The sequence below is a fragment of the Haliotis rufescens genome, unplaced genomic scaffold (assembly GCF_023055435.1).
Source record: "Haliotis rufescens isolate VD_foot unplaced genomic scaffold, xgHalRufe1.0.p SCAF_18, whole genome shotgun sequence".
In the NCBI taxonomy this organism is placed as follows: Eukaryota; Metazoa; Mollusca; class Gastropoda; order Lepetellida; family Haliotidae; genus Haliotis; species Haliotis rufescens.
In genome coordinates, this window is record NW_025963868.1 from 22,143,169 (window position 1) to 22,165,168 (window position 22,000).

At 39.5% G+C, this 22,000-nt stretch overlaps 1 protein-coding gene across 4 annotated transcripts; it reads right to left on the minus strand.

Moving 5' to 3' along the window:
- Nucleotides 1-1,952: 1,952 nt before the first annotated feature.
- On the minus strand, nt 1,953-21,251 carry LOC124122798. 4 transcript variants are annotated; one of them, XM_046485944.2, is made up of 12 exons: nt 20,926-21,251; nt 16,945-17,072; nt 15,550-15,609; nt 14,858-14,914; nt 14,112-14,195; nt 11,768-11,890; nt 9,204-9,231; nt 8,644-8,687; nt 8,351-8,440; nt 7,578-7,670; nt 5,531-5,638; nt 1,953-2,663 (listed from the first exon to the last, which is right to left on the minus strand). In XM_046485944.2, exons 3-12 carry the CDS (start codon nt 15,596-15,598, stop codon nt 2,650-2,652), a joined length of 690 nt encoding a protein of 229 aa, XP_046341900.2. In that variant the 5' UTR covers nt 15,599-15,609; nt 16,945-17,072; nt 20,926-21,251; the 3' UTR covers nt 1,953-2,649. The 4 variants fall into 4 exon arrangements, with proteins under 4 accessions (XP_046341900.2, XP_046341898.2, XP_046341897.2 ...); XM_046485942.2 differs by having other exon boundaries at nt 7,578-7,694; nt 16,945-17,062; nt 20,926-21,247; XM_046485941.2 differs by having other exon boundaries at nt 7,578-7,694; nt 20,926-21,247.
- Nucleotides 21,252-22,000: the final 749 nt, after the last annotated feature.

The window sequence follows — 22,000 nt, forward strand, 5'->3', positions numbered from 1 at the left end:
GTTGGAATATTGCGGAGTAAAACCATATTCATTCACTCACTCACTCACTCACTCAGCGCTTTGACCAGGCTTTGCTCTTTGGCATGGCACGGTTAGAGGATTGGACCGTAGACTCCGGGCAACGTTCCATCCACTGTACTAGAGATGTTCAATTCCAATAACATGTTCATAACATACAACTAACAAGTTAAAAATATTAGGTTTGAAATATCAGTCTTTCATAGAATACATTTACTGGCTTTATTTCACATTGATGACAAACGTTTTCCAACGTTGAGGACTAGAGCTGGCGAGAACATACACCAACCCAGTCTTGGACCGTTAACAAGTCTGAATTCCAAGCTGGTTTGAGGCAAGGGTATTCAACACTCGATAACATCTGTGTATTACAATATAATACAGCGTTATAGATACAACAAAGGTGGAAAGTGTTATGCTTTATTTATTATTTTTCCAACGCATTTCTCTACATCGTGGACTATGGAAATGTAACAAGGTGTTACAGTCTGTAATGTATAAAATGCAAATTTTGTGTGTGCCAAGGATGTATACTCTGTCTAGTATTTTTATGCTCTTGGTCTCATGAACGAATTATCGTAAGAGAACAGTCGCGTTAACGGTATTCAATATATAAACAAATTGATGTATTATAATTAGAACGTTACAGAGACAAATAAAAACACACTGTTAAAACGAATAAAACGAAAATCACTGTGAAAAGGTATATAGTATATAAACATCCATAAATAATCCTATACACTGAATAACAATATATATACATGTACTAGTATATTAATTAACGCCATGATCCATGGTATGATCCCCGGTCTGCCATCACTCCCAATGCACTCGTAGTAATGAAGCGGTATCTGATGGAGACGAGTGTCATAGTTTATTTATTACTCGCTTAACCATTTGAAAATTTTCCAACGTTGGCAAAAGACGTCGCTGTTATAAGAGTAGTGTATGAATACAATATTCGTAGCTTTAACCGAGATCGATTATAAGAAAGATTGTCAAAACAACATATGTTCATAACAGCCAACTCAAAGATCACCAAGTCATCAACATGTGCATTCAACAGGAGGTGGGGTGAGGTGAGGTGAAATGGGGTTAAATATTATTGTACTTATATAGCGACGTGCATGCACGTGTGTGTGTGTGGCTGCTTGTACTGGTCCGGACAAATGCCGATTTTAAAGCGCTAGCCCATTTCGATACAATGCCGCAGTTACTCAGTGTACTGACTCCGAGCCGACCAGTCCTTGTTTTTAGCCCCTTAATGCCAAGCTCCAGGCAGGGTAACAACAAGTACCATCCTTTGACGTCTTTTGTTATGACGCGACCTGGGGACGAACCCCGGACCTTCCGCTCTCCGGGCGGACGCTCTACCACTAGACCATGGAGGCGGTCCATTCAACAGTCAAATCAAACATAACAATATCACTCCGTCGCTTTGGGTGAGGAGTACCCGAGAGACGATCGTCTTATGGAGACATACCTCGCTGGCTGTGTGATTTCATACCAGTCACCAGTTTGTGTGTTGCGAAATGTATTCATTTTTAATTACCGATAAGCTACATCCCTTGTGGTGATGCACGACACGGGCTTATATGCTAACTTGAGCATGACAGACCTAACGACTGTCTACCTTGTTCTCAGTTGCAACACAAAGTTCAAGGTCGAAAATAAATAACATGTTTTTATGATACAACTAGCAAGTTAAAAATACCAATTTTGAAATATCAGTCTTTCACATCTACATAGAATACATTAACTGGCTTTATTTCACATTAATGACAACACAAAGTTCAAGGTCGAAAATAAACGTGTGAGTGTGGTGAAGGTGCTTTGACAAAGTTTTTTTTGTTTATTAGTAATGCTATGAACGTATTTAATACCTCGATGCCTGCATTACTACCCAACGAAATTGAGGGTTCGTTTACTATATCGCAAACGCATTTCGTCACGTGTCCTGCGACAGATCAAAAGCTGCCGCATAGACTCACGGACTTGACAAATTCAAGTATGTCAATTTTTCAGCGAGTGTTTATCTACATGCACACCGTGTGGATCAAGCTCTGGTGTTTCCGGAGAATTACTAGATAATCTGGCAGAAAAGTAGACGTTGTGGACAACCGCACAGCGCTACAGACACCACCTTTCAAAGACCAGACAATGAAAAAATAGTCCCGTCTGCATGTGATGTTATTAAACACTTGTTAAATAAATGTGTATTGTTATTAAACGAGTGGTCCCTTCATAGGTGAGTATTGAAATGAAGTACACATTTATGAGTGAGTGAGTTTTGTTTTACGCCGCTTTTAGCAATATTCCAGCAATATCACGACGGGGGACACCAGAAATGGGCTTCACACATTGTACCCATGTCGGGAATCGAATCCAGGTCTTCGGCGTGACGAGCGAACGCTTTAACCACTAGGCTATCCGACCGCCCCACACATTTATGAAGTTTAAAAGTACACTCATGATAATATACAGTGTATAAAAACGTCAACGCCAGAAAATAATCAGTTGCAATTATCCGCCGAAACAGGACGTAAAGCGACCAACTGTGCTGTCAGGGTAAAGGCTGGTGTAGATGATAGACTGTTCTTCTATGTCCTCGTCATCAGACAAACAGGTTTCCTATGCTGGTGGTTCTAGACGGAAATGGAAGGAAATAAAATCGCATGCGAACAACGTCAAATAATGTCAACAGATTTGATGGCAGATTAGAGAAGGACGTTTCCATTGAGTGGACCTTGTTGAATACGAACATACCTTAATAGCACAGAAGAAATTCTTAGCTTACGATTACCTATGTAGCCAACTTATAAATTCTCTGAGACAGAAGTAGTAGGCGGCCTATTCACGAAGCTGTCTTAGCGCTATGATTGGCGTAAAAGTGTCGTAGCGAAAACAATCTTAGCTAAGTCTCTTCTCGAAGCTGTCTCAGGTCTATGATTGGCGTAAAAGTGTCGTAGCGAAAACAATCTTAGCTAAGTCTGTTCTCGTAGCTGTCTTAGCGCTAAGTTATCTTAAGTTCACGACAAAAATTAAGCCAGGGTAGGACCTGTCTTAGAAGCTTGCGACAGGTACAATGGCGGCCAAAAGATGGCGTGGTGAAGCAAATGATTCGACAGAATGGGTCTACTGTATCATTTCTGACCACAAACCGAGTGATTTCCACTTGCAATTTCAAAACACGAACAACTTATCCCAGCAAACACCACTGAAACATTGTATTTACCGATTATGCCAAACTGCGTGTCGATAACAGATGATAGCTAATATTCATTTCACGCAAAATGTTACTTGAAATACGGTATCTTTTGCGTTTATTTTTGGTGAAACACAAGTAGCTTATGTGCCTGCTATTGCAATGGCCGTGACCTTTTTTTGTCAAGAGCAGTTAATTTTTTATGGCGATTGAGAGTGGTTTCCCTTTTACTTTGAGTACGGCGTAGGAAGTCCATAACGTCTATAGCCAATGGAATGGCCACCTTGTCGATAATGTATAGCTACATGTAGATGGCATGGATGAAAATCATTTGATTTATGACTGAATGACAAAGAAAACGATTCAAGCTTGTTCTTCAGTGTTGTGTAAACAGAAATATTTAATAAGGACGGTTTACAATCAAGGCAGGTTTATTCACATAACCTACATTACCAAATTATCTATTTTGCTCTAAGCCACGAGACATCATATATGTATGGATGGATGGATGCGTTAACTTTCAATTTTAACGATTCAGGATTTCCTTCTCACATCTAGCAAAAGGATGTTTGTTCATTTGTGTTAGATGCAATCTATCAAATCTTGGTATTTTTTGCCATACCGATATAATGCACGTATTCCTGGTAGGAAGGAAATCCTGAACCTAAAACAATTAAACAAACATAAATACAGGATATTCTAATTTTTGTGTGAGTTTCAATGAGACAATAGGTAGCGGACATTTTCAACTCGCGAACTTTCTTGAAGATATGTTTTAATTTAGGATTCTGAGAAGATATGCACAAATAACCTCATTCTATGTAAAATACAACCAGTATCGATACGAAAACTTGATCGACTGGTATAGTGTTCAGAGGCTTTTACTTTTTCTTGTGATTGTTCATTAGCCCTAGGTTAGCATAGTTATTTCACGCTGCAATTCGAAATACTGTGGTAAACAATATCAGTTGAATTTTTTCACTGTGTAGCATTTAGACTAGCTTTTGTCTGAATTCAACATTGTTGTTTTCAAGGTTATTGCCCAAGCTTTGTTTACATTCTATTTCGGTTGTAGAAGTTTCTAAACAGATTGAAAGGAACGTCGTTAAATGTGAGTCCCTGTATGTATCGCAACAATACGACGGTCCCGCAACTGGCCTATGTAACGCTCCATGAAAAGCATGTGATGTGTCGCAAGTAATGTTTGCGATCATTGCTACTTATTGACGCATATTTTTCATATTTACATTTTCGTTTCCCTTCGGCATAATTATGCTTTCGAATTATATATATATTAATCTTCAACGATACTATGATTGATAAATTGTACATGACAATAAAATGAGGCTACATTATTAATCACAACATCAATAATTATATTCAATAGCGGTTTAATTGTTTATCTTTAAAACTTTTGCAACATTAAAATTATTAATACGTTTTTAAAGTAGGGAATTCCGATGACGTCATTGGGAAACACCCAGCTTATTTTACCTCCCAATAAGGTGAGGTGAAATGGGCTTTATCACTTATATAGCGACGTGCATCCACGTGTGTGTGTGTTTATGAGTGTGTGAGTGTGTGTGAGTGTATGCTTGTGTGTGTATGCGTGTGTGAGTGAGTGAGTGTGTGTATACGCGTGTGAGTGTGTGTGTATGCGAGTGTGTGTGTGTGTTTGTGTGTGTGTATGCGTGTGCGTGTGTGTTAGTGTTAATTGTTTATCTTTAAAACTTTTGCAACATTAAAATTAATAATACTTTTTTAAAGTAGGGAATTCCGTGAATAATCGATGACGTCATTGGGAAACACCAAGCTTATTTTACCTCCCCCACAAAAGAGTTCCCTTTCTTAGCTACGATTTGTGTCGTCAGTGAGATAACGTTGCGAGAGGTTTAAGACAGTTTAAAAAATAGCACATATAGCAGTCGTAATTTTAGTCTTGTCTAAGGCAAGACAGCTTCGTGAATAGACCGCCAGCATACCAGTAACACTCATACAAGATACTGAATATCATACAGAGAAACTCGAAGTCAATTAATCTGACGGGAATGCTAGCAAAATTCAGAAGTAGCAGAATACTAGCGACATTTGTACAAAATACTCAATATTATACAGGGAAACACGAAGACTCTTATTGTGACTGGAATAATAGCATTACCACGCCAAGAAAACACTTCCCGTGTCACGGTGCGTCACCTTATTCTGGGAGGAAAGCTCGGATTGATGCAGGTTTTATACCTTTACTACTTGAAATTGGTGACCCCCACGTACACGGGCAGGGTTTGCGAGGAAGAGAGTAATACATACTCGTCTGTCCATGTTTCTTCTTCTTCATTGGCTTAGCGTACAAGGCATCAATGTCTGCCTTGGAGAGTGTGGCACCTTGTCCTGTACTGCTGTCACAGGAATTGGCATCTACAGAAGTACATAGTTATAAAAAAATCATTTCTGGTTTGATACATATATTTTTCTGCTACTATTCGAAGCGTCTACGTAGATGTGAAAATGGTCAACGTAAATGTATGTTTGGTCTTCGTAGATGTAAGCATGGACTGCATAGATGTAAATCTGGTCTACGTAGATGTGAGAATGGTCAACGTAGATGTACGTTTGGTCTACGTAGATGTAAGTATGGCCTACGTAGATGTAAATATGGTCTACGTAGATGTAAGTATAGTCTATGTAGCTGTAAATATGGTCTACGTAGATGTAAATATGGTCTACGTAGATGTATGTATGGTCTACGTAGATGTAAGCATGGTCTACGTAGATGTAAATATGGTCTACGTAGGTGTGAGAATGGTCACGTAGATGTAAATATGGTCTACGTAGATGTGAGAATGGTCAACGTAGATGTAAGTTTGGTCTACGTAGATGTAAGCATATTATGCGAAGAATTTAAGAATGTGGCACTAACACGCTTCCATACGTGATCACAAATTGCACCTTTCCTTTGGACACCGCTGTAACCACGCTCTGGATGTTCTAAACACCATAACGTGTACACATACTTCTACGACGCGGTGGTTCGATACGATAAGGTTAAGTAGAACCATATGTCTCTGTGCATTACACGCATCTTTGTCTTGACACGTATTAGTTGTTTGTCTATATTCTAACATAACTAGTGTGGATTCCGGGTAAGGATGTAGATCCCCAAATAAATATGATTGTGAAAGGCGGATAAATGGATCAGGAGGCCAGGCTCGTTTACTTGGTTAATTGCGTGGATCGATGCTGGTGATAATTGTCACAACTACAAGTGTTTGTTACAGACCTACGTCATACAGCTGGAATTTTGCTGGTTGTGGCGCTAAACAATGAACAAACACACACACGAACAAACACAATAAAATAACATATATTACTTCCTTTTCTGTTACTGTACCGTCTGTTAGTGTACGACGAAGCAATAAGGTGAGGTGAAATGGGGTTTAACACTTATATGGGGACGTGCATCCACGTGTGTGAGTGTGTGTGTGTGTGTGTGTGTGATGCGTGTGTGTGTATGCGTGTGTGAGTGTGTGTGTATGCGCGTGTGAGTGTGTGTGTGTGTGTATGCGTGTGTGAGTGTGTGTGTGTATGCGCGTGTGAGTGTGTGTGTGTATGCGCGTGTGAGTGTGTGTGTGTGTGTGTGTGTGTGTGTGTGTGTGTGTGTGTGTGTGTGTGTGTGTGTGTGTGTGTGTGTGTGTGTGTGTGTGTGTGTGTGTGCGTGTGTGTGTGTGTGTGTGAGTGTGTGTATGCGCGTGTGAGTGTGTGTATGCGTGTGTGTGTGTGTGTGTGGCTACAGCCCGGACTAATGCCGATTTAATAGTGCCAGCCTACTGAGATATCATGCCGCAGTTAAACATGAATACCCCACTCATGATCAGACACAGTATACAGACTCCGAGCCGAACAGTCCTTGTTTTAGTCAACGAAACACGATTTACGCGGAACTAAAACGTCACAATGGATATTTAGGTATAAATCTTTAGTATGAATATGAAGCGTCTACAAAGCACCAGTTGTGAATCTTTGTGAATTTACAGTAACGGTTTGAATAGTAGGAAAAAGCGTGTAAATGTTGTTTGCCACGGCAGTCCAACTAATCACTGTGGCATGTACATAATCCATGACACACCACCGGCCAGGTCAACGATCCATTGTATCTTCTTACGACCAACATACACCTGGTACCTGCTCTACCCTAGATTCCCCGCGTGGTTCATTCTGTTGAAACCAGGAAACACTAACATGGCGATGAAGGATCAAGGGACACAATCGTATTGACGACCTTACGTTGAGTATAGGTTATCTTTACTGTACATACTTGTGTTGTTAATACTTTATTGTTTATGTTATAAACACATACTTTGTGTTCCTGGTCTGTCCAGCGTCATGGGGTCGGCGTATAGGGGGTCAGTCCTTTGAATAGTATTCTGGTAGGCTGCCTCGGATCCTGCACCTTGGTAGGCCATGATAAAACCATCTACAGTAAGGAAACAATGCAAATTGCCCTATATTCGATATACCCTTATATGTTTAGCGTGGGATAAAGTTGTCTCGATTTGGTCACAATTATTATCAATAAATGTATATGTGTCTGTAAGTTTTGTAAATATATTACTGCATCCTTCATGTGGTCTAAACTTGACAAGACACACCATCGTGATCAGTTGAGCTCGTTTTTGGAAATGTTATTTTTTAGCTTTTTCCTTAAATCAAACAGTTGTATTTTAAAGACCGTACACGTTATAAGGAAGAGAATATATGGATGTCAACTTCTTGTTATAAGGAACACAACGTTTCGGAGTATATGCTTACTCCTTCATCAGGATTCAAATTCCTATATTTGACATAGCACGGCCTTTCATATATTTGATGTATTTCGAAATATTTAAAACAAATCATCACAAATTAAATAACATCGAAATTTTAAATTTTCACTCCTCAAACAGGAGTTGTGTACGTAACTTTTAAGAAATTGGTTTTAAGATACGGAGTTGTATGTCAGTCGGGAACACCTTTCAAAACGTTTAGTCACAGAAATATACATATAAGGGGGCCAGACCGTGGGGTCTTGTAGCTGAACACGTCTGTTTTCGCTGATATAAGGTTGTACAATTATAGTTAAACGTCCAATACCTGCTTCTCTCGGAGGTCTCGAGGTGGTCGCTATCCGGCATAGAGGGGTTTCACCATCCATAACGACATGGCAGGCCTTGTCCACCATGACTAAATGAGGGAAATAATCACAAGATCAGGCCTAATATATTCAACACACAGTTTCACCATACATGACGATAAGCCTTGTCCACCGTCACTGAATGTGGAGAATAATCACACGATCAGACCTTATATATTCATTCATTATATATTGCTTTTGTTGGTGCAGATATTGGTTCCCAACGAGAAACAGGGAGCCATAATGTACCTACCGCTGTGTCTTGATAGTATGAAATCGGCATTCTCCTGGCGACTCCTAAACAGATGTAAGTGTTAATAATAATAAATAAATAAATAATAATAATAATAATAATAATCGCTTGGATTAAGTCAGCTGGCCTGAAAAACTATACGCCCATCTTTTCGCGAACACCTGGTATCATCACTATTTGATAATGATTCATAAACACATGTCGGAATTGTACAATCAACTCAGCTTTGAGCTAGATTTCTTGTGAATATAGAAAGGGTTTTGTCGCTTTTATTTACAAATGCAGAAAATTGACATTTCCATCGAAGCTCTTGTCAAGGTATTAAGTGACGAGTACACATGCTTCTGCGCTTATTGTTTTTTTAAGATATACTGCTTGGCGTATGCAGGTATAATGGCGTGTACAGATATCAATGCGAGTACTGATTGCAATTGTCACCCACCGTTGTTTCATGTTTTAGGGACATAGTTCATACAAACATTGAATAAGCCACACATGGTTTTAAGTACTTGCCTCCGAATGAGTAAGTAACTCAATAATGGTAAAGATAGTAAACTTACGTCAGTTTGTCCTTCTCTTCATGTCGTACTGAAAATAGCCACATATGTGCATGAAATACTCTGTGGATAACAGTACTTGTAATAGACACATATATGCATGAAATAATGTGTGGATAACAGTACTTGTAATAGCCACATATGTGCATGTAATACTCTGTGGATAACAGTACTTGTAATAGCCACATATGTGCATGTAATACTCTGTGGATAACAGTACTTGTAATGGCCACATATGTGCATGTAATACTCTGTGGATAACAGAACTTGTAATAGCCACATATGTGCATGTAATACCCTGTGGATAACAGTACTTGTAATAGCCACATATGTGCATGTAATACTGTGTGGATAACAGTACTTGTAATAGCCACACATATGCATGAAATACTGTGTGGATAACAGTACTTGTAATAGCCACATATGTGCATGTTATACTCTGTGGATAACAGTACTTGTAATAGCCACATATGTGCATGTAATACTCTGTGGATAACAGAACTTGTAATAGCCACATATGTGCATGTAATACCCTGTGGATAACAGTACTTGTAATAGCCACATATGTGCATGTAATACTGTGTGGATAACAGTACTTGTAATAGCCACACATATGCATGAAATACTGTGTGGATAACAGTACTTGTAATAGCCACATATATGCATGAAATACTGTGTTGATAACAGTACTTGTAATAGCCACATATGTGCATGTAATACTCTGTGGATAACAGAACTTGTAATAAGCCTTATATGTGCATGAAATACTGTGTGGATAACAGAACTTGTAATAAGCCTTATATGTGCATGTAATACTGTGTGGATAACAGAACTTGTAATAAGCCTTATATGTGCATGAAATACTGTGTGGATAACAGAACTTGTAATAAGCCTTATATGTGCATGAAATACTGTGTGGATAACAGAACTTGTAATAAGCCTTATATGTGCATGTAATACTGTGTGGATAACAGAACTTGTAATAAGCCTTATATGTGCATGAAATACTGTGTGGATAACAGAACTTGTAATAAGCCTTATATGTGCATGTAATACTGTGTGGATAACAGAACTTGTAATAAGCCTTATATGTGCATGTAATACTGTGTGGATAACAGAACTTGTAATAAGCCTTATATGTGCATGAAATACTCTGTGGATAACAGAACTTGTAATAAGCCTTATATGTGCATGTAATACTGTGTGGATAACAGAACTTGTAATAAGCCTTATATGTGCATGAAATACTCTGTGGATAACAGAACTTGTAATAAGCCTTATATGTGCATGTAATACTGTGTGGATAACAGAACTTGTAATAAGCCTTATATGTGCATGAAATACTGTGTGGATAACAGAACTTGTAATAAGCCTTATATGTGCATGAAATACTGTGTGGATAACAGAACTTGTAATAAGCCTTATATGTGCATGTAATACTGTGTGGATAACAGAACTTGTAATAAGCCTTATATGTGCATGAAATACTGTGTGGATAACAGAACTTGTAATAAGCCTTATATGTGCATGTAATACTGTGTGGATAACAGAACTTGTAATAAGCCTTATATGTGCATGTAATACTGTGTGGATAACAGAACTTGTAATAAGCCTTATATGTGCATGAAATACTGTGTGGATAACAGAACTTGTAATAAGCCTTATATGTGCATGTAATACTGTGTGGATAACAGAACTTGTAATAAGCCTTATATGTGCATGTAATACTCTGTGGATAACAGAACTTGTAATAAGCCTTATATGTGCATGAAATACTGTGTGGATAACAGAACTTGTAATAAGCCTTATATGTGCATGTAATACTGTGTGGATAACAGAACTTGTAATAAGCCTTATATGTGCATGAAATACTCTGTGGATAACAGAACTTGTAATAAGCCTTATATGTGCATGTAATACTGTGTGGATAACAGAACTTGTAATAAGCCTTATATGTGCATGTAATACTCTGTGGATAACAGTACTTGAAATAGGTTCGTATGTATATACAACACTCTGTAGGTAACGGTAACCTTAACGTTATACATTCTAGATGTGTTCTCTGCCTTCACATCATCTATTACAGAAGAGGATAACATATTTTTCTGCATGTCCTTATCTCTGTTTATCAATATTTCATTTCAATTGTTTCGGCAACTATATTCAACACATAATTTCTATTCCACGAGCATAACACCAAGATAACTCATCATGTTGAATACACGTCTACATTGATGACTTACAGTGAGCATGTAAGTGAGCATAGTTTTGCGCTGCGTTTAGCGAATGTTCCATCAGACACCCAAAATGGACTTCACACATTGTAATTACCTTATGGAAGTGAGTGAGTGAGTATGGTTTTACGCCGCTTTTACCAATAATCAAGCAATATCACGGCGGGGAACACAAGAAATAGGCCTAACACATTATATCCATGTGGTGAATCGAACTCGGGCCTTCGGCGTGACGAGCAAACGCTTCAACCAGTAGGCTACCCCACCGCCCCTTTTCGAAAACAACTACAAGATGTATTGTATAATATTGCCTAATTATTTGGAACTACTCACATCCATCCCCCAACTTGCCCCAGGTCCGTACGCAGTACACCAACAGGACGATGCAGGTCACGATGATGAGCAGGAGAGAGACGGCGCCGGTGAATATATAGACACTAATCAAAGGTCCAGGACCTGTTGAAAAGAAAATGCATTCAATGAAACCAGGTTGATCAAGAATGTGGCATTCAAACTGAAAACGTTCGGAATAACAAAATTAAGGAATCATGCTTCTGCTGTGATGTCCCTAGTGTATGAACATGTCCGTGTTCCCAGCAGTCGGGTTTCCTGATTATCAGGGTTCGGAATAAAGTGAGTGAGTTGGGTTTAACGCGGCTTTTAACAGTATTCCAGTTATATCGCGGCGTGTCAGCTTAATGTGGGAGGAAAGCACGAAGTGATGCAGGTCTCAGACGTGTACCACTTCGGTGAAACCCACGAGCACGGGTATGGTGCTGACAAACCTAGAAACATAATCGGGGCGAACCGGGATTCGAACCCACAATCATAGGTTTCTGGCATGCCCAAGGGACGCAACTCTGCACAGCGAATCGCGGCGCCTTAGACGACTGGGCCACCCATGCCCCCTCGGAATAAAGAGGTTCCACTTAAGATGATAATGTATGCGGTTACATCTTTTTAGCATGTCAAAAATCCAATGGATTACCAAAACGACTATATCACGTAAATAACTGATAATAGTATGATGACTGTAATGTACTGGGAATAAAAAAAACATAGAATTAAATAATATAAATTTCTATTAAAACATATGAAACGTCAACGCCCGAAAATAACGATTCTCCGAGGAAGCGGATTACATTGGGCGTAAAAGGCAAACTATTATGAATGGATCACAAAATCACAAGGTGTTCTCGAAAGGGTAAGCAGATCCACTCAAACCTACCACGCACACAAATAGCATAAGTATGTATTTTGTTGCCTGACACTGCACAGCAGTAATCCTATCATGCAACGGCGACATGTACACAAACATGAAAATAAATTCGGTAGATTTATTCTACAGAACAGAAGCAGGGAAGATTGACTATTCTAAATATGAGAATATTCACGCTGACGAAGATTGTATGCGTCACGCTGACGAAGATTGTATGCGTCACGCTGAAGAAGATTGTATGCGTCACGCTGAAGAAGATTGTATGCGTCACGCTGACGAAGATTGTATGAGTCACTCTGACGAAAATTATATGCGTCACGCTGACGAAGATTGTATACGTCACGCTGACGACGATTGTCACACTGACAAGTCTACAACCATGGTTGAAGTCAAATCTTATGTGTACAATTGCAACAAGACACACCGCATGTATCGTCATCTCCAGATAAAACGAAGTAGAATATACGACATATCACGAATTATATCGAATCTATATAATGGTGACTCTAACAATATCGTTCAGGTAATATAAATATGTTACGGCCCTGATATTGCAATTATATTTGGCACGTGAGCATGTACACAAAATATGCTACCCTATTATTCATTATTAGTGTCGATTAAACTAACTTGCAATATGACAATGTCAATTATGGTTATATTTATATGCATTTCGAGAATATGTTTCTCTTTCCTTACTTCTCGGGGAAAAGTTTGTTAGATTTCTCTGATTAGGTTGATTTCAAATTAACTTTCCGCCCAAATGCATTGTAGATTTATGATAAGTGCATGCTGGACAAGGGACAATACTAAAACAAGGCGTGTCACTTTCGTATGAGTGGGTTGGGGCCTAAACGAGACGGATGTTTTTAATGTGTACCCATTTAAGAAACACAGGTTGAGGTGACAAACCAAGGAAGCGCCCCTTGGATTTTCGAAGGTACTTTCTTCGGATCCTGACACGAAAAGCAACGAAACCCTGTACAACAATATCGGCGTCTGTGGCTGCCGATACCGAATTGACTTTGTTTGAGTCTGTACGTCTTTTGTTATCGCACCAGTAAACACAGCTCCAGGTTTTTTTAGTTCCGATGGGTTGCAATTCGTTATGTAGAGTTGCATCCCTTAGGCGTTCCAGAAACCTATGATAGGTTCGAATTCAAGATTCGCCCTGGTTATGTTTCTAGGTTGTAAGAATAATAACTGTGCCTGTGAGTTTCAACAATGTGGTGACTAGGTACGACCAGCATCACTTCCTGTTTTCACCCAAATTCAAAGTGACACGACCTGATAAAACTGAAATACTGTTGAAATCGGCGTTAAACCCAACTCACTCACTCATTCTGTATTCCACAATCACAACATTATTGCGGAAAATATTAACAAACGTATGTAATTGCAGTAATCCAATGGTCCATGTCACCACATTACATACAATGATAACAATATAACGGTTACCCATGGACGTTGTATTAAAAACAGAGCTTGTGGTCGTGACACCGTAAGTGGTGTTTTCTGTATAGTAGATGGGCGTTGTTGAACCTGAAAACCACAATGGAAATGGAATGGTAAGTATGGTCACGTTGGTCGTACTCACTTGTTTTCTTTATCAACACATAATATAGGACCTCTCCTTGCTGACTGTTGTCCTAATTATAACAGCCACATACATAGGACAAGACTAGCAGCCTTTAGATAATGGTTAAGTATTAATACTACATACGTCTTGAATGAATGACGTCATGTTTCAATGAATGATGATAAGCTTCCACCACAATTGAACTAACCAGGGTAGAAAAATGTTGCGACCAAGTATCTAAATTGAAGTTTGTTTGTTAAATAATAATCAAACGCAAAATAATTGATTCGATATGAGTGACAGATTGCGCGGTAAGCTGCTTCTAGTAGATTGTAAGAATGGTTTCATTGGGTTTTTACAAAATTACATTTTACATCCTGCTGTAATAGAATAGGGAAATTTACAAATGATTTGTGCAATATTAATGTAAATAATTTGTTATGATCAACAGGCTTGGTACATTCTACATATATCATAACTGTATGTTCAAAACGTCAAACAAAATTCAACATTTTGTCTGTAAAGAAACAAGAAACCTTAATGACGTATTGTTTAACCTCATGTATGTGTAATTGCTTCAGTGTTCACACTTACACAGACATTCACTGACATGTCAGAGACGTACCATTTGTGTAGATGTTATCTGGTGTATTAGTTGCATTTGTGACACCTGGTGTTGAACCTGTAAATTCATGTAAATGTCAATCCCTGGACAAAACCGAACATTTATATTAAACCTTCCAACCCTGGGATTATGTTATTTCCCTACATAAACTAGCATCTGTCAAAATGTGAGTTATATGTCAATACAGGCCACATTCATACTATCACAGCGTAGCTGGATGTATTCTTAGAAAGGAAGCAGCTCCAAGCAACACCTGGAATTACAGTATAGCATCGAATGTCATTACAGTATAGCATCGAATGTCATTACAGTAGCAGAAATGTCAGAGCCTCTGGCAGTTGGGACCGACATTTCAGAGTAGCCGGTGGGATAGTTTCCGCAGTTAAAGTGCTCGCTCTTTACGCCTAACCCCGGGTTCAATTCCCAAACACCGAAACAATGTTTGAAGGTCATACTTTCTGTCTCACCACGTGATATTGCTGGGACATTGCTTCACTTACTCATTACATCATTGTTGCATGGCTGCGATATTAACGATGTGACGTTAAACATTGACTCGCATACTTCTTGCAAGGCTTTAGGGCTGAGATACTACCAATGCGGCGTTAAATACCATGCAGCTCTTTACGACTGAAATTGACTCACACACGTCTTGCGCCAACCGCCCATGTGCAAAAATGAAATATACATACCTGAATTGTCACGTGTACTTGTCAATTCAGATGTAGTCGTGTTGGCCATGGCGCTCTTTTCTGTGAAGCGGAACATATTTATCTAAGAAATTACCATAATTGAAACTATTAACATCATGATATAACTGACCACTTATGAATCTAAAGATTTCGGACCACTGGACTGTTGAGTACAAAAGAAGGACACAGCCTGCAAGCATGCCTACCTTCTGTCCACAAAAAAAGAATGTATGGTCACATTTGATCAATCAGCTACTTATTTTTCGGTTCATTGTTTGTTGCATTCTCAGCTCCCTGGGGAGTATTCGTTTGTTTTCTAGCAGGGTGGACGCCGTGAAGTTGCTGGAATATTGCTAAAGGCGGCGTAAAACCATACTCACTCACTCAGGATGTTCATTATAATATATGCGCTATACATTGTATGGAATACTGCAAGGTACATTATCGCGTTCTCGGCCTTTTGTGAACAGTGAACAAAACTGAAAGCGCGAAATGGAACATCGCGAATCAACTTCATTCTGACATGCAAAATCTCGTATAATCTCGCGAGCTCGTCTTGTCAAATTAGGAGTACCAAACCGACATGGCTTAACTTGAAACGGACCTTTTATGAATTATCAGTTCTCGTGTCTGTGTCGTGCTACGTGCGAACGATAGATGTCCCTGGCGGTATTCCATACTATCGAATACTAAATTTCACATGTTTGTGTTAAAGCGTGTGTGGTCGCAAATATAATTAATCATTATTGGGGGTGACTATTGGTCTGGAAATCACTATTGCGATAACTATTGATATAGAAAAACTTATTGCGATAACTATTGATATTGCAAGCAACTATTGCGATAAATATTGATAGTTTTCAGTGTATCATTTTAAATGGATTTTAGAGTTGAATTAAACCTTGGAACTGAAGTTTCCTTTTAATGTGATAACCATAACAACAAATAAGAAGTAAAGTTTGAGATATGACTGATTTGTTTTTTCTTTACCCTAATAATTTAAGAAAAGAAACTTCCACATTAGCATGTGTAAATTACTACCACTCATGACCAAACGGAAAACAAATTTGAACAGCATTGCTTGTATTTTATTGATATGGTAAATACAATCGAAAATATCGATATTCCTAACTGAAATCGATACTATTGATCGTAAACTGATTTAACAATCGATATATTTACTTTAAGGGCTTACCAATAGCAATATATCGATATTTCGATTTATCGTGGCACCCCCTAATCATTATCATTAAACACTTTGATATCCGACGTGGATAGTTGCTCACAATATCAATCACTGGGGTGTCCGGCCATAATTGTATAAGTGGAAGATTGTTAAGTGTTAAACAAAACACTCGTATAAAATGAACACTTATATACTCATAACAAACTCACCGCGATCGCGTCCACGTTTCACAACATGGGCCAAGGCTTGCTCAGTACTCGCCCTGAATAATTCACCTATTCAGGGAACATGAGGAAAATCTCATGCTTGATTTAATCAGACCACGCACTGAAATATACTGAAAAGTCTTTCATCATGATATTTGTCATTTAAATTAGGACTTATCAAATAATGGCTACATTGCATAATGATATCAGTGTAAAACATCAAACATCAAACCATTTCTGTTTACTATTGAAATTATATTTTCATCGGAATACAACACTGTGTCGTGCCTAAGGGTCACACCGTTCGCTCGTCACGCCGACGGACCGGGTTCGATTCCTAACATTGGTATAAGGTGTACAGCCCATTTATTGTGTACGCCGCCTTAATACTGCTGGAATGATGCTAAAAGCGACGTAAAACCCAACCCACTCACACATTTTCAACACCTGTTGATAATTGATAATTTGATGCTAATATTATCACTCCATTTCTGCATCTCTTAGTGTGAGGCACGTACACATCCGTACAGGTTCTACGGTAATGAAAGTTTAAGTGATTAGTGAGGGAGTGTTGTTGGTTTGTTGTTTATCGCCGCACTCAGCAATATTCCAGCTATAGGACGGCGGTTGGTAAATAATCGGGTCTGGACCAGACAATCCAGTGACTGACCTCATGGGTATCGATCTACGCAATTGGGATACGATGACATGCATCAACCAGGTCAGCGAGCCTGACCACCCGATCCCGTCAGTCGTTTCTGTTGCTGAAGACCGAACTTTCACGGGTCAGAGCAAGAGGCATCAGCTAAGCGGTTGTTTGGTGTATCCACAAAGTTTCATAGCAACACCCCCATGTTTGATGATATCAAAACATCAAATTAAAATATCTATCGTTGGTAAACGACGCATCAATGATTATTCATGTTTGGCAGTTTAATGTCCGAAACCATGAATATTCAAATGTAAGGAAATGTTTACGCGATGTGAAGTTCCAGTTCAATTGAAAATATACATGAACGTGTTTCGTTCCGCTCATAAGCCAGGTTTTATTTGGAAATCGAAAAGTTGAATTGCGACATGGAAATATGTACTCATACTTCTGTTCATGAGCTGTGGCTTACTTTATGTATGATCATCAAGAAATATTATTCTAACTACATTGTAGCTTACGAACCCGAAAAAATCTTAAATGTCACTTTGACACATCTTGCTCCAAGTGTTATAACCTTATGAGTGAGTGAGTGAGTGAATGAGTTGGGTTTAACGCCGCTTTTAACAGTATTCCAGTTATATCGCGGCGTGTCAGCTTAATGTGGGAGGAAAGCCCGAAGTGATGCAGGTCTCAGACGAGCACGGGTATGGTGCTGACAAACCTAGAAACATAATCGGGGCGAACCGGGATTCGAACCCACAATCATAGGTTTCTGGCGTGCCCAAGGAACGCAACTCCGCACAGCGAATCGCGGCGCCTTAGACGACTGGGCCACCCGTGCCCCCCTATGACCTGATGAAGGCCACCGCTTCATCAAAAGTTCCTTGTCCACCGTGAATCGGGTGATTTTAGTGCACACACTCTAATTACAGGGCAGAGACCCATAAAGTGAGGGTCATAAATATTATTATTTTTTTAAATGCACAGTTATTATTTTTTTTATTAAGAAGTCAGGTTGACTCCACGACAAAGAGGAGTCTCTTGTTATTTAAATATACATTTTTTATGGATGGAAATGGTCTTTTTCGCGACCATACAAAAGAAAAACGTTTCACCTTTGAACTCTACACCGGAGGATATTTTTGAAGTTTTATTTAGCGATGACAAAAGTAAGCCCTGGTAACTCCCCAACCACACCCTTCCCCTCACATTAATTGACCAAGCCTGAGAAAAAGGTACAATTGTTTCGCTGTCTGAGTGAGTGAGTGAGTATGGGTTTACGTCGCCTTTAGCAATATTCCAGCAGTATCACGCCCAGAAATGGGCTTCACACATTGTACCCATTTCGGGAATCGAACCCGGTACGAGCGAACGCTTAAACCACTAGGCTACCCGACCGCCCTTTCTCTCTCTGAGACAAATGTACATTCACAATGGCCAGTAACTGATTGTTCAAATACTTGTTATGTCTTCACCAGTACAAACAGAATTTGGCTATGTTCAAATGCAAACGCAATAAAATAACCTTCCACTCGCGTGTTATAAAAACTTCCACTCGCGTGTTATAAAAACAGAGGATTAGAACAAAATATCTTCCCATCGCTCCTTTATTCTTTCAGAAGACGTTGAAGCGACTGATGTTTTTAATTCTAAATTTCATCCATCGACCAAGACTTTTGAGAGAAAGAAAAATGGCAAAGCGCACATTAACACAAAATAAAGGCCAAAGTGATACACGTCTACGACAGAGCTACTTCCGAATACGGATCGCCTCCGTGGTCTAGTGGTAGATCGTTTGCCCGGAGAGCAGAAGGTCTCGGTGACTAACAGTTTAGCACTCACTCACTCACTCACTCACTCCACTCCGCTCCACTCCACTCCACTCCACTCCACTCCACTCCACTCCACTCCACTCCACTCCATATCTACCATCCGTTGAGGCACTCATAGTACACGTTCCAACTGACCACCTGAGTATTGAGTGTATTAACTGAAACCCGTGAAACACCAGACACGTAAGAAATATCAGAAACAACAGATCTTTAAAAGAAATTTCAAAAACACCTGAAACAACTGTAATAGTTGAAACACCTTGAACACAAGAAAGGCACTGAAGCACCTGAAATATCTGACACCAGAAACGCCTGGAACACCTGAAACATCAGGAACACCACAGAAACACCTGAAAATACTGAAACACCTGGAATACCTGAAACATCAGAAACACCTTAATCCTGAAACACCTGAAACATCAGAAACACCACAGAAACACCTGAAAATACTGAAACACCTGGAATACCTGAAACATCAGAAACACCTGAATCCTGAAACACCTGAAACATCAGGAACACCACAGAAACACCTGAAAATACTGAAACACCTGGAATACCTGAAACATCAGAAACACCTGAATCCTGAAACACCTGAAACATCAGGAACACCACAGAAACACCTGAAAATACTGAAACACCTGGAATACCTGAAACATCAGAAACACCTGAATCCTGAAACACCTGAAACATCAGGAACACCACAGAAACACCTGAAAATACTGAAACACCTGGAATACCTGAAACATCAGAAACACCTGAATCCTGAAGCACCTGAAACATCAGAAACACCACAGAAACACCTGAAAATACTGAAACACCTGGAATACCTGAAACATCAGAAACACCTGAATCCTGAAACACCTGAAACATCAGGAACACCACAGAAACACCTGAAACATTTGTTATACCAAAAACATTAGGAACATCTGATAATACTGAAACACCTGGAATACCTGAAACATCAGAAACACCTGAATCCTGAAGCACCTGAAACATCAGAAACACCACAGAAACACCTGAGAATACTGAAACACCTGGAATACCTGAAACATCAGAAACACCTGAATCCTGAAACACCTGAAACATCAGGAACACCACAGAAACACCTGAAACATTTGTTATACCAAAAACATTAGGAACATCTGATAATACTGAAACACCTGGAATACCTGAAACATCAGAAACACCTGAATCCTGAAGCACCTGAAACATCAGAAACACCACAGAAACACCTGAGAATACTGAAACACCTGGAATACCTGAAACATCAGAAACACCTGAATCCTGAAACACCTGAAACATCAGGAACACCACAGAAACACCTGAAAATACTGAAACACCTGGAATACCTGAAACATCAGAAACACCTGAATCCTGAAACACCTGAAACATCAGGAACACCACAGAACACCTGAAAATCTGTTATACCTGAAACATCTGATACAGAAATCATCAGGAAACAAATAGTGCCCCATTACCCAATGTTCAAGTCCTACTCACCGGAAAATTGAACAGCGACACACAAGGTATCACCCGGGCCGTCCCAAACGTGTATAGCAACAAAGAGACCTGACTAGTAAATATGTTTGTTGAAACATAGGGTCGCGCGATTTTCCTCATCTGAAAATCAGGTTTCGTTGAACACCTAGATTTCGGTATGTAGCAGGAAGGTGAAAACATGAAAACCCATAGAAAGTTCAATATTAATGTGGGACTGTATTTCTATGTCACCCACTATCTGATTACACAAGGAAATCAAACTGCGACATTGATATTGCTGCTTACTGACTGACCTTTTACCGCGGAAGCTGCTTTAATGTATTCCAAGTTTGGCTTTATAAATCTAATGAAGTATTGAATTTCTCTTCCTGGTAGACCGCCTCCGCGGTCTAGTGGTAGAGCGTCCCCCCGGAAAGCGGAAGGTATATGGTTCGATGCTCGGCCGCGTCATAACAAAATATATTAAATGAAGGTACTTGTTGTTACCCTGCCTCGGCATTAAGGGGCTAAAACAAGGACTGGCAAACTCGAGGTCAGTATACTTTGTTTGATAGGGTATTCATGCTAAACTGCGGCATGGTATCTCAGTGGGCTGTTACTATAAAATCGGCATGAGTCCGGACTAGTACAAGCTGACACACACACACACACAAGCACGCACACACACACACACACACACACACACACACACACACACACACACACACACACACACACACACACACACACACACACACACACACACACACACACACACACACACACGCACACACACGCACGCACGCACGCACGCACGCACATACGCACGCACACACACACAACAAATACTTGTTCGCATGACAGGCTGTGTCTTGAAATACGTGTTCGGCTACTCCTGTCAAAGAACAGAGTATATACTTTAAGTCAGTGACTAAGGAAGTTTCTAACAGAAGTCCCATACACCCACAGAATATAAGATGGTCGGCCGCTCAGTTACTGTAGATATTGCGATATAACACCTGTACAACGATTTGCCCTGTAATTACGACAATAAAGGTCTTTGTCATAATGTAAGATAGCTACACGATAAATCGCA

What these genes read in the sequence shown, in the direction of transcription:
- LOC124122798 (XM_046485943.2), bottom strand. Translation starts at nt 15,598, where the DNA reads ATGGCCAACACGACTACATCTGAATTGACAAGTACACGTGACAATTCA. An exon ending in AGATAACATCTACACAAATG is followed by an intron (nt 14,196 to 14,857) that starts GTACGTCTCTGA and finishes TGTGGTTTTCAG; the next exon opens with GTTCAACAACGCCCATCTAC. An exon ending in GGGCAAGTTGGGGGATGGAT is followed by an intron (nt 9,232 to 11,767) that starts GTGAGTAGTTCC and finishes GGCTATTTTCAG; the next exon opens with TACGACATGAAGAGAAGGAC.